Source organism: Geotrypetes seraphini, chromosome 5 (assembly GCF_902459505.1).
Source record: "Geotrypetes seraphini chromosome 5, aGeoSer1.1, whole genome shotgun sequence".
NCBI lineage: Eukaryota > Metazoa > Chordata > Amphibia > Gymnophiona > Dermophiidae > Geotrypetes > Geotrypetes seraphini.
The window spans coordinates 219866284-219882007 of NC_047088.1; the positions used below are offsets into that span (position 1 = coordinate 219866284).

The 15724-nt window shown below is 42.8% G+C and overlaps 1 protein-coding gene across 1 annotated transcript; it reads left to right on the forward strand.

The window, feature by feature from the left end:
* Positions 1-8642: 8642 nt before the first annotated feature.
* On the forward strand, positions 8643-11011 carry RPRM (reprimo, TP53 dependent G2 arrest mediator homolog). The gene has a single exon (XM_033946044.1). The coding sequence runs from the start codon at positions 8826-8828 to the stop codon at positions 9174-9176; it is 351 nt and encodes a 116-aa protein (XP_033801935.1). The 5' UTR covers positions 8643-8825; the 3' UTR covers positions 9177-11011.
* The last annotated feature ends 4713 nt before the right edge of the window (positions 11012-15724 follow it).

The window sequence follows — 15724 nt, forward strand, 5'->3', positions numbered from 1 at the left end:
GGAGGTCCTATTATAGTCACAGAGAGAAAATGTATTTTGTCTCTGGGATCCTTTCTTGGTATCTTCTCCTCCAGGATAATCCATGAGTCTGGGAATTCCACCCGACTTGCTCAACCACAAAAATTATGCAAATGAATTCTCATGTGAAGAGAATACCAATGCACCTATGAACTCACCCTCAACTATTCTGAGTGCTTAGAAAGCCTATGCATCATGGCTTCCAGAAAAAAAAAACATTTTTTCCAACCTGGTCCCCTTTCACAACAAGGCCAGGCACACATTCCCCCCCCCCTCTTTCCCTCCTGCTACAACGCAGCAAGTGAGAAAATCACCACCAACTTGATCTCACTCAGAATTTACCACCCCAAGAACCTCTCACTCTGCTTTTGGACAAAACCAGGGGTTTGGCATCAACCTCCATCTTCCTGGTTTCCATGGTTAGATCTTCCTTCTCCTCCAAAGTTTCCCAGCACATCTCTTTGTTCTCCTTACTGGTCTTCTCACTGCTAGACTCCCTTTCCTTCTCTTGACCCTCCTTTTGGCCATTTCCATAGGGACATTGTTGGGTCTTCCCCGCTCCCTGTCACTTTCCCCTCTAAGAAGAGGTGGTCTCTCCCAAGATTCACAGGGCCTCCCTTGAGATTGTCTGTTCACATAGGGGTAACAAGGGCCTTTGTGGAAACTGGCAAGGATTCCATGATCTTCTGAGGATGGGGTAAGTCAAATTTCCCCTTCTTGACCTGGGATGGGGCCCCCTTCATCACAACACACACACTTACACATGCACACAACACACACATACAAAATACATGTGTTCACATGTACACATGCATAATCATACTCACATGCACATAAATGCAAACACACGACATACATGGCAGTAATAGGGTTTTATGGTCTTAAATAGCTGCCTGAACCCAAGCAGTAATATTGCCAGACTATTACTAAGTCCTGCAGACACCATTTGAACTCATTGCTAACATGGACAAGAAACTGGGGATCATTCCTGCCAATCCAACCACATCAGACCACTAGGAATTCCTTATGGTAGACTCAGGGGGCCTACAAGGGTGAGGAGGAGCAGGGGGTAGTCAAAAAGCAGGGGGCAGCGCCTGGCTGTCAGAACAAATTGTCCTCAGGGGCTGAGGAGGGGGAGTATTTTGGGAAAGATGAGGGGGGCACTGATTTTTTTTTTTCCCAGTGCTGGCCCCTTTTAAGATCCTGTCTGGAAGCATCAGTTGTAACTTGGTGGCTCAGTGCTGCTGGCCTGTAAAAATAACGCTGACTTGTGATGTTCACTGCTTGCTACATTATTCAATCTATGTAAAAATGAGGTGTTCTGCATGCATTTGCATGCTTTAATCTCATTATAATGTTTCCCACAGAAAATTAAATTAATTTAATGTGTTATAGTAATATAATGCAGATTATTGCTGTTTAATGCATGTTAAGGGGCAAATAACTTGTTTTATTGCCCTAATGTACCTTAATAAACCATTCCCCTTAGACTATTTTACACGTCAGCGTGAAGTCCAATTGAAAACACTTTAAAAAATACTATAAACTAATAGACTATTTTGAAAGATAGTTCCCTCTCCATGTATGTAAACAATACTCTGAAAAAGTGTTAGATTTTATTATTAGTGTTAGATTTTATTATTAATTACTAGTCTTTAAGCCTGTTACATTAACGGGTGCTAGAATAGATGTGTGTGTCTGTCTTTCTTTCTTTCTGTCTCTCTCTTTTCTCGGCTGTCTACCACCACCCCTTCCCTGCTCCCCCTGTCCAGCAGCAGCCCTTCTCTCTTCCTTTTACCTCCCCCCCTGTCCAGCAGCACCTCTTACCTGATCCCCCTCTCCAGCAGTAGGCCTTCTCCTTTCTCTGCCCCCCCTGTCCAGCATCCACTAGCCCGGGCAGCCTCGTGGCTTTTGCTAGACCGGCCCACCTCGCATTATCGAAGTGGGCCGGCCTAGCAAATGCCCCGCGGCTGCTGCGTTTGCTGGTCAGGGGGTGAGAAGAGGCGTCCCGGCAGTGCAGGAGTCAAACTGCCGTCACAAGCCGCCCCATGCGCAAGAGGCATCTCAGCAGCGCAGTAGTCAAACCGCCGTCCAAGACACCTCACGCGCCACAAGCTGCCCCAAGCGCCTCCGAATTCGGCATGGAGGCACAAAACCCTACGTGCGCATGCGCGCTTAGGGTTTTATTATAGAGGATGTAAAGGGCCTAATTACTCAGAAAGTGCAACATGGTAATAGAATATTTTATTCGAGCAGGGCTATTGAATAGTATTTTAAAAGTTATTTAAATAGATCAGATATGATAACCAAACAGTGCATTAATTCAGGAAGATGGGCACAGTGTGTTCATATCTAGGCTTAACAATGAACCGGAAGAAAACTGTATTTGTGAGAAAAAAAAATCACTATCTTAAATGAAAGAATTATTAGTTAACTTCCCCCTCCTTTGCAAAGCCGTGCTAGTGTTTATAGAGCCAGCCGCCACAGTACACTTCCCCCTCCCCATTCGCAGTTTCGGCAATCGCGATTTCACATTTTGGGGGGAGGGGGAAAAATTTTAAAAACCCACAGTTTAGCCTTCCCCCCGGCCTTACCTGGTGGTCTAGCGGGCTTTCGGAGCAGGAGCAATCTTCCTACACTCCTGCCCCGTGTAGATCGCCAATAGGAAATAGCTGTGGGGAGTTCCCGTCGTAGTCTCGAGACTACAGGAACTCACGGCAGCCATTTCCTATTGGCGAGGAGGGAGGCGGGGGTGGGTCAGAGCCATACCAGAAGATATTCGTGGTATTTCACCATTCGCGGTCCGGCTTTGCCCCTATCCCCCGCGAATCCGGAGGGAGAAGTGTAACAGCTCCAAAGCTCATAAAATTCCTATGAGCGTCCAAGCTATTCCCACCGCAGCCGGTGCTAAAAACGCTTGCGCGGCTTTGTAAAGGAAGAGGTTATGTCTGCATAATATTAAAATGAGTTTTGGTCTTGACAATTAAAACAACAGGCTCAAAGGGCATTAAGCACTATTTATTTATTTCGTTTTCTATCCCGTTCTCCCCAAAGAGCTCAGATCGGGTTACAGGTTGTACATGCATAATATATAGCCGAGACAGTTTACAGGTTAAGTATGCATCATATACAATCATCAGATGCATATACATAGTAACATAGTAAATGACAGCAGATGAAGACCTGAACGGTCCCCATTAAAAATACATAATTAATCATATACATACTCTATATATCACACATATACATCATATACATCATTTACAGTCATCAGATATCATACAGTCATCAGTTACAATGTATCATCTTTATAATGCAATGTCAAGTATAGATAGGTTCCAATGTGCATTTCTTTTCTTTTTTTAACATATGGTGGCTGGTTAGGGTGATGACAAGCATTTAGAATCTAGCTGAACAGTAATGACTTTATCGTTCTCTCTTTCACTGAAGAAAACTGGAGTTCACCGTTTCTAAATTAGGCAATATTTGCAGTGTTTCTCGACTCGATCCTGGAGTACCCCCTTGCCAGTCAAGTTTTCAGGCTATCCACAATAAAAATATATAACCTTGATCTGCATACACTGCCTCTGTTATTTGCAAATTTCTATCATGTATATTCATTGTGGATAACCTGAAAACCTGACTGGAAAGGGGGTACTCCAGGACTGAGTTGAGAAACACTGCAATATTGTATGTTCAAAATCAAAGAAATGCAGGTTAAAACAACATTATTTATACATAACATCAATGTGATCTATAATAACTACGAATGTTTTTGAAGCAAAAAGTGGAAACTGCTGCCTCCACTCCCATCCCAATGAAGAAAGGCTAAAAAGATTATGGCTTTTGAGCTTGGAAGAGAGAGGTAAGAGGAGATGTAACAGAAGTGTATAAAATCATGAGTGGGTTGAATATGTAAATAAGGAACAGCTGTTTATCCTCTCAGATATTGTTAAGAGAACATTCTAGGACACGGATAGCTATTGCATGTAAAACAAATGGAGAACATATATTTTCACATAATACACCATTAAGCCATATAATTTGTTGCTGGAGGATGTAGTCGAGTGCTAGCAAAAAAAAAAAAAAGATTAAAATAGATTTAGACAAGTTAGAGGATAAGTCAATAAACAGTTATTTGCCAGGTAGACTTGGAAAAGCCATCACTTATTGTATCCCCTGAAGTAAAAGTCAGTTTTTCTCAATGCAAAATAAAAATTATTTAAAAAAAAATTGACTGCAAATCCTCAAAATGCAAATTAACTAAAACAACGGCAGAGAATAGGAGGAATGGACAAGTGACATCCAGGATTGGAGGATCTTGCGCTCTACCTACCAGAGCAGCGAAAATAGACCGCCAACTCGCCAAGCTACTCACCAAGATGACCAACTACAAAACTTTCAGGAAAGAACCGAAAACTATACTCTTCCAAAAATTTGTCAAATGGTCTAACTAAAACCTTATAAACCCTTCCCCAGATCCCATCGCTCATGCTATCCATCAATTTTTGTAAGCTCATTCTATCAACTTTGTAAGCTCCCTGGAAATGCCCAGACAAGTTCTTTTCTCTAAACCGCCTAGAACTGAAAGGTATTTGTGGGATAGAAAACAGAAATGTAATGTGTTGGGCTGAGATTCCCGGAGGGGGGGGGTGGTCCTCAGTGGAAAAGGAAGCCATAAAGCATAGAGATAATTCTTAGGCAGTGGAAGCTATGAACCTGCACTAATGGGGGTATAATGTGAATGTTGGAGCATCCACCATCTTTGGAGCATGCAAACAGATGCTGTGAGGAATCTTGCCAATGAAGACCAGGCCTTTATGTTACTGATGGTTATCTAAAATGGGGTATTCTGTCGGACGGCAACTATTGGCTTAGACAACTGATTTTTATATTTTCATCTCAATGCTTGGAAGCTGCGATAAGAGTTATTGTACTGGTCCATATGAGAGACTGCTGAAAAGTTCTCAGCCCAACCAACAAAGTTGGGGCAGTCTCCATCGAGGGCTGTACTCCTTAGTCCAGTGATTTTCCACTTTTTCGTTCCATCAGAACAACCTTGATGGAGACTGCCCCAACTTTATTGGGTGGACTGAGAACTTTTCAGCGGCCCCTCGTATAGTTCCACAGCTGACACTGAGCCATAAGAAATATTAACACAGCTAAACGAGCTATTATTAGTTGGTGGACACCGAGTTTATAAGGAAGATGAAATTTTAATATTATTTCTAGCACAATCACAGTTCACATCACATGATGAGTTGGGTTAATGAGTTTAAATGATTTACCAGTGAAATTGGCATAATCATGAATTAGAGCTCATTGGACCATATGGATAGGTCTGCGTAACTGAATGTCCTCTCATCACATTAATTTAAATCCCTTGTGCCTCTTATGTTCTGCGTGTAGAACAGGAAGCATTTATACATTAGCACCAAAGTAGGCAGGTTTAGGGGTAGAGAAAGGTGCCATAGGCACGATTCTCTAAAGGACTTAGGCGCCTCTAATGTAAGCCTTTAAAACCATGGCCTTCAGGAATTCCATGAGCGTCAGTTTTGGGTTTGTTTTTTTAATTGAAATTTTACAAAAACAAAAGTATAAGAATAAAACAAAACAATAAGCTGCAGATACCAAAATATACATAATAATATGCAAAATATAGTATAGTTAATATATAAAGTAAAGTTAATTAGGATTTACATGAGTCCTTATATATTCATCATGAGGGGGTCCAAATTTTTGTGAATTTTTTAATGTTATTTTGTTTGAATGTTATTATTTCCTCATGCTTTCTGATGACACAAAGGTGATTCCACCATTCGTAAAAATTAAGCCTAGAACTGTCTTTCCAATTGGTGCTAAAAACACTAGCGCGGCTTTGTAAAGGATTCATGGGTGCTTCTTCATATGTAAATGTGTTTTGTATGTATATTTGAATTAGTATGTTTTATTGTAATCCGCTTTGATTTAAAGTGGATAAGAATTTTTTAAAATAAATAAAATGATAAATAGTGATCAAGTGATCCTTCCATCCACTAGCTACCCAGCTGTCTACATGCCTAATTACTGAATCATCAGCTACAATAGCTGTCTTAACTCCTCCCTCCTAGGCATATGCCCCTGGAGACACATCTTCAGTGTGAGACAATGTTGCATCACCTGGAGGGCAGATGCTCACTATAGGCTTACCTTCTGCCACACTAAGGTGATGTTCTCCATTCAAGTGACGTTTCTCCTCCATGATAACACAGAGGCTGCCACACTGGATTTAAAACTTCTTTATTATGTCTCCTCTATATGTCTGTCGGCCTCATTCCATATCTATGACTTGTCTTCTCCTGTTACTCAGTTTCTGTCATTAATAGACAAATAAGAGACTTAGCATCTGTTATATGAACAGTTGTGGGAATGATCCTCTCGCTCTTTCTTTCATCTCCTCTTCAAGTCAGCCATAAAGCAAGTTCAAATTTAGACGTAGACAACTGCCTAGGGTGCTAAATTTTGAAGATACCAAATACTCAGACTAGAAAGGATCCTTTTGCCACCCACTTTACAGTCAACTATAGCCACTTCAAAAATGCACCACAATGGCTCTCTTGCCTGACAACCCTACCCATACTTTACAGTCTGAAGGGTTCCCCCCCCCCCCTACCTTGGCTGTTCCAAAGAAGAATTCTTGCCCTTTTCCACCAGTCCTGCTTATAGGACCTAAAATCTTAAGTTGCCCTATCAAAAGGATAACCATCAGTCATCCCCCTACCCCCCATGCATGATAAAGGGGATAGAACTCCTCTGGTATGAGGAAAGACTAAAGAGGTTAGGGCTCTTCAACTTGGAAAAGAGATGATTGAAGTCTACAAAATCCTGAGTGCTGTAGAACAGGTAGAAGTAGATCGATTTTTTTTTTTTTTTTTTTTACTACATCAAGATTTACAAAAACTAAAGGACACTCAATAAAGTTACACTTTTAAAACCAATAGGAGGAAATATTTTTTTCACTCAGAAACTTGCAAAAGAGACAAAAACTCATAACAATTTTTATAGGTACATCAGAAGCAGAAAACTCGTGAGGGAATCCATGGGACCGTTGGATGATCAAGGAGCAAAAGGAGCGCTCAGGGATTATAAGGCCATAGTAGATAGACTGAATGAATTCTTTGCTTCAGTTTTATGGAAGAAGATGTAATAAATCTACCTGAACTGGAAATGGTTTTCATGGGGGATGATACTGAAAGAAATCTCAGTGAATCTGGAAGATGTACTAAGCCAAATTGACAAGTTAAAAAATGATAAATCACCTGAACCATATGGTATACATCCCACTGTACTAAAAGAACTCAAACATGAGATTGCTGACCTGCTGTTAGTGTCACTAAAATCGTCTGTAGTACCTGAAGATTGGAGGGTAGCCAATGTTACGCTGATTTCTAAAAAGGGCTCCAGGAGAAATCTGGGAAATTACAGATTGGTAAGCCTCACTTCGGTGCCGGGCAAAATGGTAGAAACAATTATAAAAAATAAAATTGTGGAACACGTAGACAAACATGATTTAATGCAACAGAGTCAGCATGGGTTCAGCCAAGGGAGATCTTGTCTCACCAATTTGTTTGAAGGTTTGAATAAACATGTGGATAAAGGTGAGCCAGTTGAAGGACAGCATCAACATTGTTTATTCCAAACGGCGATCGGCAACATGGGCCCCCCGATCGGCAATGCCCCCCTCCACACACACACACACACATTGACAGAAAGTAAGACAAGCAAGCAACGCAGGTAAGAAAGGCAACGGGAACTGTAATTTTGCAAGCGGTGCTGCTTGTCCAAAGCTTCCCTGTGATGTAGCTTCCTGTTTCCACCTGGGCACATGGTGAGGTGGGGCGGGATAGGGGGCCCAGTGTACTTGTGTGCCTAGGGGCCCTCAACAAATTAATCCTGCCCTGGATGGATGAGGGGAGATATAATTGAAGTCTACAAAATACCGAGTGGAGTAGAACGAGTACAAGCAGATCAATTTTTCATTCTGTCAAAAATTACAAAGACTAGGGGACACTTGATGAAGTTACAGGGAAATACTTTTAAAACCAATAGGAGGAAATTTTTTCTCACTCAGAGAATAGTTAAGTTCTGGAACGCATTCCCGGAGGTTGTGGTAAGAGCGGATAGTGTAGCTGGTTTTAAGAAAAGTCTGGACAATTTCTTGGAGGAAAAGTCCATAGTCTGTTATTGAGAAAGATATGGGGGAAGCCACTGCTTGCCCTGGATCAGTAGCATGGAATGTCACTACTCTTTGGGTTTTGGCTAGGTACTAGGGACCTGGATTGGCCACCGTGAGAATGACTTCTACTATTTGGGTATTATCCAGGTCATTGTGACTCGAATTGACCTGGTGAAGTCAGGATACTGTGATAGAGGGACCATTGGTCTGACCCAGCAAGTCTATTCTTATGTAGTTTTGTTTTCCCATCCATCTTTCTAAAGAAAATCGAGAATTGCACCTTAATGCATGCAAAGAGGGGAAAATGAGGAACGAATGGGCTTGTTGGCAGATCCCTGGTGACGAGGCAGGGTGGAATAAAACTAGAGGGCAGGGGGGGGGGCACGCTGTTGCAGTCGTCCGACCCTCGGCTGAGCAGACGGAGGGGGGCGCCGTCGTCCCTCCGGCACCCGGCGCCTCCCTCGCCGAATGGTCGCATCCAGGGACCAGCGGGAGTATAAGAAAGCGAAGAACGCCGGCGCCCGTCGCTCCCGAGGCGAAAGTCGAGCCCAAAGAAGCCACCTGCTGCTCTCGCCGCCGAAGTTGGGCAGCCATGGACGCGGTGCTGGCGAACCAGACGGAGGCTGCGCTCGCCTTCGGCAACCGGAGCGGCGGCGCCGGGAGCCCCGACGGGGGCTCCCTGGAGGGCGTGCTGCGCTGCTGCACCCAGGCTTCGGTGGTGAGCGACGACGGCTTCGCGGTGCCCTCGCCGGACGAGCGGAGCCTGTACGTCATGCGGGTGGTGCAGATCGCCGTCATGTGCGTGCTGTCCCTCACCGTGGTCTTCGGCATCTTCTTCCTGGGCTGCAACTTGCTCGTCAAGTCCGAGGGCATGATCAACTTTCTGGTGAAGGAGCGGCGACCCTCCAAGGAGGTGGAGGCGGTGACTGTGGGCCCCTACTGACCGGGGCGCCGGGCGAGAGACCCGCCGGACTCGCCTCCGGCCTCTGACATTCACTGCCCTGGGAAGAGAAGGGAGTTCGTTGGGCTTTGGACACTCGAGAGCCCAGACCTGCCGAGCTAGGCTGAAACTTGGGCTCGGCCAAGGCGTTGATCGCGCGATCGAGGAACGAGGACCGCTGGAAAGCAGAGCAGACGCGTTAAGCGTGGGGACGTATTTCTGTACATAATAGGACTTAAGCACAGGATAATGAACTGGTCAGGTTTTAATTGTTACATGCACGTTTCGGTTTCAAAGATTATTTTCCTTACACAGGGACGTTTTAAAAAAAATCTTTGATAATAAAATGTTGTTTTTCCCGCTCGTAGGGGATTGTGATGGGGAGGAGGGGGGGGGGAGGCTGCACAAACTTTTAGGGTTTCGATTATCTTTTTACTGTGCTTTTGTAGACCTGATCCGTTTTCTACCACTTGTCTAAAGCACTCGCCTCGGTTCTGAGCTTCCTGACCCCCAGACCCCCCACCACCTCTACCACCTGTTGTGCGTTTGTTCTTGCACTGTTTGCACAAGTGCCCTAAATGGGGAGGGGGAAGGGAATCGTGTTTCCAGTATATAATTTGCTTTAATAAATTTCATCTGACCTTCCAGATTCTGGCCTCCTGGCATTCATTTCGGTTTTCCCAACGAGTGCATTGATTCTTAAAATTATCTCCTGCGGTGTCTTTAATCGGCTTGAGGTGAAGCATCTCGCCATGCAAGCAGCAGGGCAAACATATTAAGAAGAGCTGGGAAGATTTTGCAGATGAAAATGTTAGAGCTACAACTTGTACTTTGTCCCAGAATGTTATTTGTGCTGTATTCTGCTTTCTTCAAATGTCATTAAAGCGAGCAATACAGGTGCAGGGGGGGAGGGGGGTCTGGAATATGGCTTTAGCGAGGTCACAAGCGGTTTCTGCACAGCTTAGGAACCGTGTTTATACTTAAAGCCTTCATAACAAGTAATCTGCAAACAGGCAAGAACTGAATGTTGTGAAAATCCATACCGAAATCTGACACTTCATCGAACTTCAAACCCATGGAAACAATTTGACCTGTATTAGATAGTTAAGCTGATTGATCTCCACTAATAGTTTAAAAATCATATTTCAGGGCATGCCCTGTAGGTATTAGTTCATTAAGATTCAGTTGCTTGGATAAGAAGTGTGGGGACTGTTTACATATTTTTAGTGCAAAACTTTGTAATTGTTGTTATTATATACGTATGTATATATATCCTTGTTTTATGCCTAAACTGTATCGGCAGTTTCCTGATGTCATTTTCTGAGCTTCCAGACAGTTTACAATCTTCTTATGCCATTAGTATAATCTTTATGGGTGGTAAGGTGAAGGAAGTAAGCACATGAGCAAAGACCAACAGGCTGAAAAAAATCGTAATGCTCCAATGACCCTAGACTGGCACATTTTACTGACCTACAAAACAGGGACATAAATTATTAAAAGCCAAATTTTTTTATCGATGCATATTTCAGATTCTTAAAGAATTTATGATTGCTGAGCCTCAAAATGCAAACAGTTTTAGAGAATAGTCAGTTCAATTCAGAGCCATGAACAGTGGTACCTCGTAATCTGAACGCCCCAGAACTCGAACGTTTTGGAATCCAAACCTTTTTTTGTAGTAAATTTTGTCTTGGAATCTGAATTCTGTTTTGGAATCTGAACCCCCTGCACATTGTATATGTGTGTTTGTGCCCCAGAATCCGAACTCTGCTCTGGAATCTGAACGCCCTGCACATTATATGTGTGTGTTTGTGCCCCAGAATCTGAATGCTGCTTAATATTTTATCTTAAAATCCAGTGTATTTCCTGTTAAAATTTGAGTTTGTGGGACCCAGGAATGGATTAATCTAGTTTCTATTATTTTCAATGGGAAAAATTGTCTTGGAACTCGAACGCTTTGGAACTCAAACTGAGTTCTAGAACGGATTAAGTTCGGATTCCAAGGTATCACTGTATATATTAAATAGAATGTACTACTGGTAAACAAAGCCACTGAATCCGAGTGGCTAAAGCTGGGTGATGACAGAGAGGTGATGGATAACAAAAAAGCTGGTAGATAAACATAAATATACATAATATACATAAATAAATATACATAAATATACCTGAACAACACCTAAACAACCTCCTAATTCAAACCACCTCAACCAGACAAAGGAGAACCCACTCTCCATTCACATACCCCACAATCAGAGAAGTCAAACGGAAAAAACTGTACGATGGCCTCCTGGCCACAAAAGCAGTGAGATTGGACCACCAACTCTCTACTTTGCTGATAATGACCCCAGACTACAGAACGTTCAGAAAAGAAATAAAAACCATACTATTAAAAAAAAAAACCTGCTACCCGAAATAAACCTAACACCATCACTATTCTCAAAAACAATCTAACGCCACAAGAACCACCTCATCTCTTTGAACCAACATCACTGTTCTCAAATTCCTCTGGAAATGGCCAGATATATCCCTATGTAATCCACCTTGAACCGCAAGATAACGGCAGAATAGAAATCACTAATGTAATGTAATAAATCATGAGAAAAAACCTGAAGATTTATGCTGTATTGGAAAATCTCCCATTAGAGTAAATAGTAAGACCTAACAATTTCACAGTTTAGTACGTCACCTTCTGTCTCCTCGTCAATCTCCTCCAGTTACAAATTCATTAGAATTATGGTAAAGGACGGTTCACATCTTACAAGGTCACTCATTAAAGAGAATGAAATTTCTATTATAATAATAATTTTATTCTTATATACCGCCAAAGCCATAGTAGTTTGAGGCGGTTTACAGGGCAGTGTACAATTTAGCAAAGTCTGGATAGTTCTGCAAGGGTTCCCCCCCCCCTATAAGACAGTAGCAAAGATAGCATGCAAACTCTATATGGATTTATGCATATCTCATTATTTGTCTACAGATTCTAGAAATAAGAACAAAAATAAAAAATAAGATGTTACCTTTTTATTGGACTAATTACATTTTTGACTAGCTTTGGAAAGAAATATTATTTCCCTCCTGCCACCCCTTTCACTAAGCCGCGGTAGAGATTTCTACCATGGGCCCAGAGCACTGAATGTGCTGACACTCGTAGTGACTTTTAACCCCCTTTTACAAAACCATAGCGCGGGTTTTAGCGTCGGCTGCGGTGGTAACAGCTCCGATGCTCATGGAATTCCTAGTGCCGCCTGACTGGCACTAAAAACCACACTACGGTTTTGTAAAAAGGGGGAGTTAGTAAACCGGGGTTTATTTATTACTTTTGTTTTATTTCTTTTACCTTTAAAAGTGGACTAACATGGCTACCACACCATTTTGTCTACAAAAAAGATAAAGCAACTCAAAAAGAATGCATGCTGTGTTGAGATGCTACTGAAAAGGGAAGCTAAATCGAAATAAATATCCCCCCCTTTTACTAAGCCATGATAGAGGTGTACTGTCTACCGTAGCCCACAGCGCTAAATGCTGTGATGCTGCTGCAACGCTTATAAAATTCCCTTGAGTATCAGGAAAATGTTGGTGCATTTAGCGCCCTGAGCCATGGTTAAAAGAGGGCCTATATTAATTCATTTTTATCTTTTCAACAAAATGTCACTTAAGTTTTACACCTAACCAGTGGCATAGCGAGGGTGAGAGGCGCCCCTCCCCCGCTTTGTCTCCACCCCCACCCTTCCGCTCCTTCCCTGAATCCCCCCTGCCGCATATTCACCCCCTTCCCTTCTCCCGTACCTCTAGTCGTTCACCACCACGAGCAGGAAGAACGTCAACGTGCGCCTCATGACCCCTTAGTCTTTGCTGCTGACGTCACTTCCCGTGCGCGGCACCCGGAAGTGACATCAGCAGGAGAGACAATGTGGAAGCGAGGAGCACATTAAGGTTGGTGTGGTGGTGAATACCTAGAGGCACATGGGAAGGGGGGGTGCGCTTGAGGGGAGGAAGGGGAAGAGGCGGAGAGGAGGAGGGGTGCTGGCGCCCCTACCAACAAGGCACCCTGGGAGAACCGCCTCCCCTGCCCTCCCCCCCTTTACTATGCCACTGTACCTAACACAGTGGTTCTCAAATCAGTTCTCAGGATACCCACGGCCAGACAAGTTTTCAGGATACCCACAAGGAAGCGGCATGAGTTAGCCTTGCGTACAATGAAGGCAGTACATGCAGATCTCTCTCATACATATTCATTGTGAATATGCTGAAAACCTGACTGACTGGAAGTATCCTAAGGACTGAGAACACCATTGACTTACTAGATGAGCAATTTAACAGCAGAGACCTTTAGCTAATATATGCATAAGCAAGGCAATCTTAAGGCTTTTGTGCAGTCTTCAGAATGTAATATGTGTGGTTACTGTGAGCCTGTTGCTCCACCTTGAAAGTCAAGTTATAAAGGCCCATATCTGCCTTTCCTTTTGGATATTATTTAATGACTTTTAACTTACCTTTAAAATAATGATAATGGGGCTCATTTATTCTAGGCTTGTGCCACTTTTCTTCTGCCCCAAAAATTGCACCAGTTTTGAATTAGTGTGTTCACACACTTAACTTCCCCCCCCCTCCTTTTTATTGAGCTGCGCTAGAGGTTTATAGCGCGGGCCAGCAAGGTAAGCGCATTGGCGGTCATAAGAATTCTATAAGCGTCGGAGTTTTTACCATGCCAGCTTGTGCTAAAAACCTCTAGCGCAGCTTGATAAAGGGGCCCTTAAGGTCATTATTTTAGAGACAAAACCAAGTATAAATAGCAGCATTTACATGTGTATAATATGTCACATAGATGTATAAATATCAGGTTCAGAAAGCCAAAATGAAACCGCCACTTAGTTGGTGCCAAGTACACATGCCGGCATGTAAAATTGGGCAGCAACACATGGTTGAGGCATCACGTATCAAAGCTGTGAAAGCACCTCTTCTACATTTAAGGGGCAAAATTATCAGTGTGAGCTACCCTTAAGATGGGTTATTTAACCACTAACTTGTAGCGCAGGTTCCATTTTATGTAATGAAATATAGTAAGAAATAATGAGCTAATGGTAAAATAGCATGTCAAAACAGTAGCCCAGCTAGAGGCTGACTGAAACCAGTGATTTTGGTTCTGGCTGAAACCGAATACGTGGCCGAACTTTGCCACTCGGTTATGGCCAGAATCAAAATCAAAGCAAAAGAGAACTTGCGTTCCCCGCTCACTGCCCTCCCGGCAGAACATGCACAGGACTGCACCCCCACCCTGTAGAAAACAGGGCATGCTGCTGCCCTCCCCTTCCCGAGACCAAAATTCAGTCGGCCTCTAAGCCCATCTTGATAAGTGCCAACAATTCCTTATTTATGCTGCTAAGTTTGTGCCAGTCGTGTTTCCTACATGTAAGTTTTTAGAACGGATGCTCCCGTTGTATGTGCCAGCAAATAAGTTTCAAGTTTATTAGGTTTTATATACCTCCTATCAAGGTTATCTAAGCGGTTTTACAATCAGGTACTCAAGCATTTTCACTATTTGTCCCGGAGGGCTTACAATCTATCTAATGTACCTGGGGCTATGGAGGATTAAGTGACTTGTCCATGGTCACAAGGAGCAGCGCAGGGTTTGAACCTACAACCCCAGGGAGCTGAGGCTGTAGCTCCAACCACTGCGCCACACACTCCTACACAAACATATGAGTAGTGCCATTTTCAAAATACAGGTTTAAGAGTTTATTTAAAATTTGATAGTATCGCCTATAAAGCTTCTAGGCGATGTACATATTTAAAAAACACAGTCATTATTTTACAGCTTAAAACCAACTTAGACATAGACTAACTTGATACACTACAACTGAGCATGTCTTAATTGCGATCTTTACATTCTATGTAAAATAGGGCTCTAAAGCTATTAATTTAGTTTTCTCTCTCTTTTTTTTTAATATAGTGGAACAGCAAAACTATAAGAAATGAGCCTCCTGTTATCCTGCAGTTCACCTTTTGGGACTGATTCTATGAGGGTGGTTTGAAAAGTTTGGTAAAAAAGCAAGTCAAACAACGTAGTCTCCTTTGAGGGCTACACTCTTAGTCCAGCGAGTTTCCAGTTTTTTTCGTAAGCTATTTTTCCTACAATATGAAAATAAAACTGGAAACTTGCTGGACTAAGAGTGTAGCCCTCGAAGGAGACTACGTTGTTTGACTTGCTTTTTTACCAAACTTTTCAAACCGCCCTCGTATAAATGGTGCCTATCTTCTAGGCGCTGCTCGGCAATTCTTATGTTCTTATGGCACAGTTGTCAATCAACTGCTAGATGCTGTTTACATAACTGCACTTACTGTTTCCTAGCTCAGCTTAGGCACCGGTAGGCATGATAATGTTAGGTGCAAGTATATTAGGCCATAATGTTAGGTGCCAGTCATACCATGCCTATTCTCCGCTCCTAACTGTGCCAACTTTTCATATGGTGTCCCAATTTAGGCATCAGTAGGTGCCACTCCGAGTTCTGTACAGAACTCTTAATTGATTAATGAGGTTTTTAAAAAAAAAATCT

Bases quoted from the DNA above. Each gene is read 5' to 3' on its own strand.
- RPRM (XM_033946044.1), top strand. From the start codon at position 8,826: ATGGACGCGGTGCTGGCGAACCAGACGGAGGCTGCGCTCGCCTTCGGC.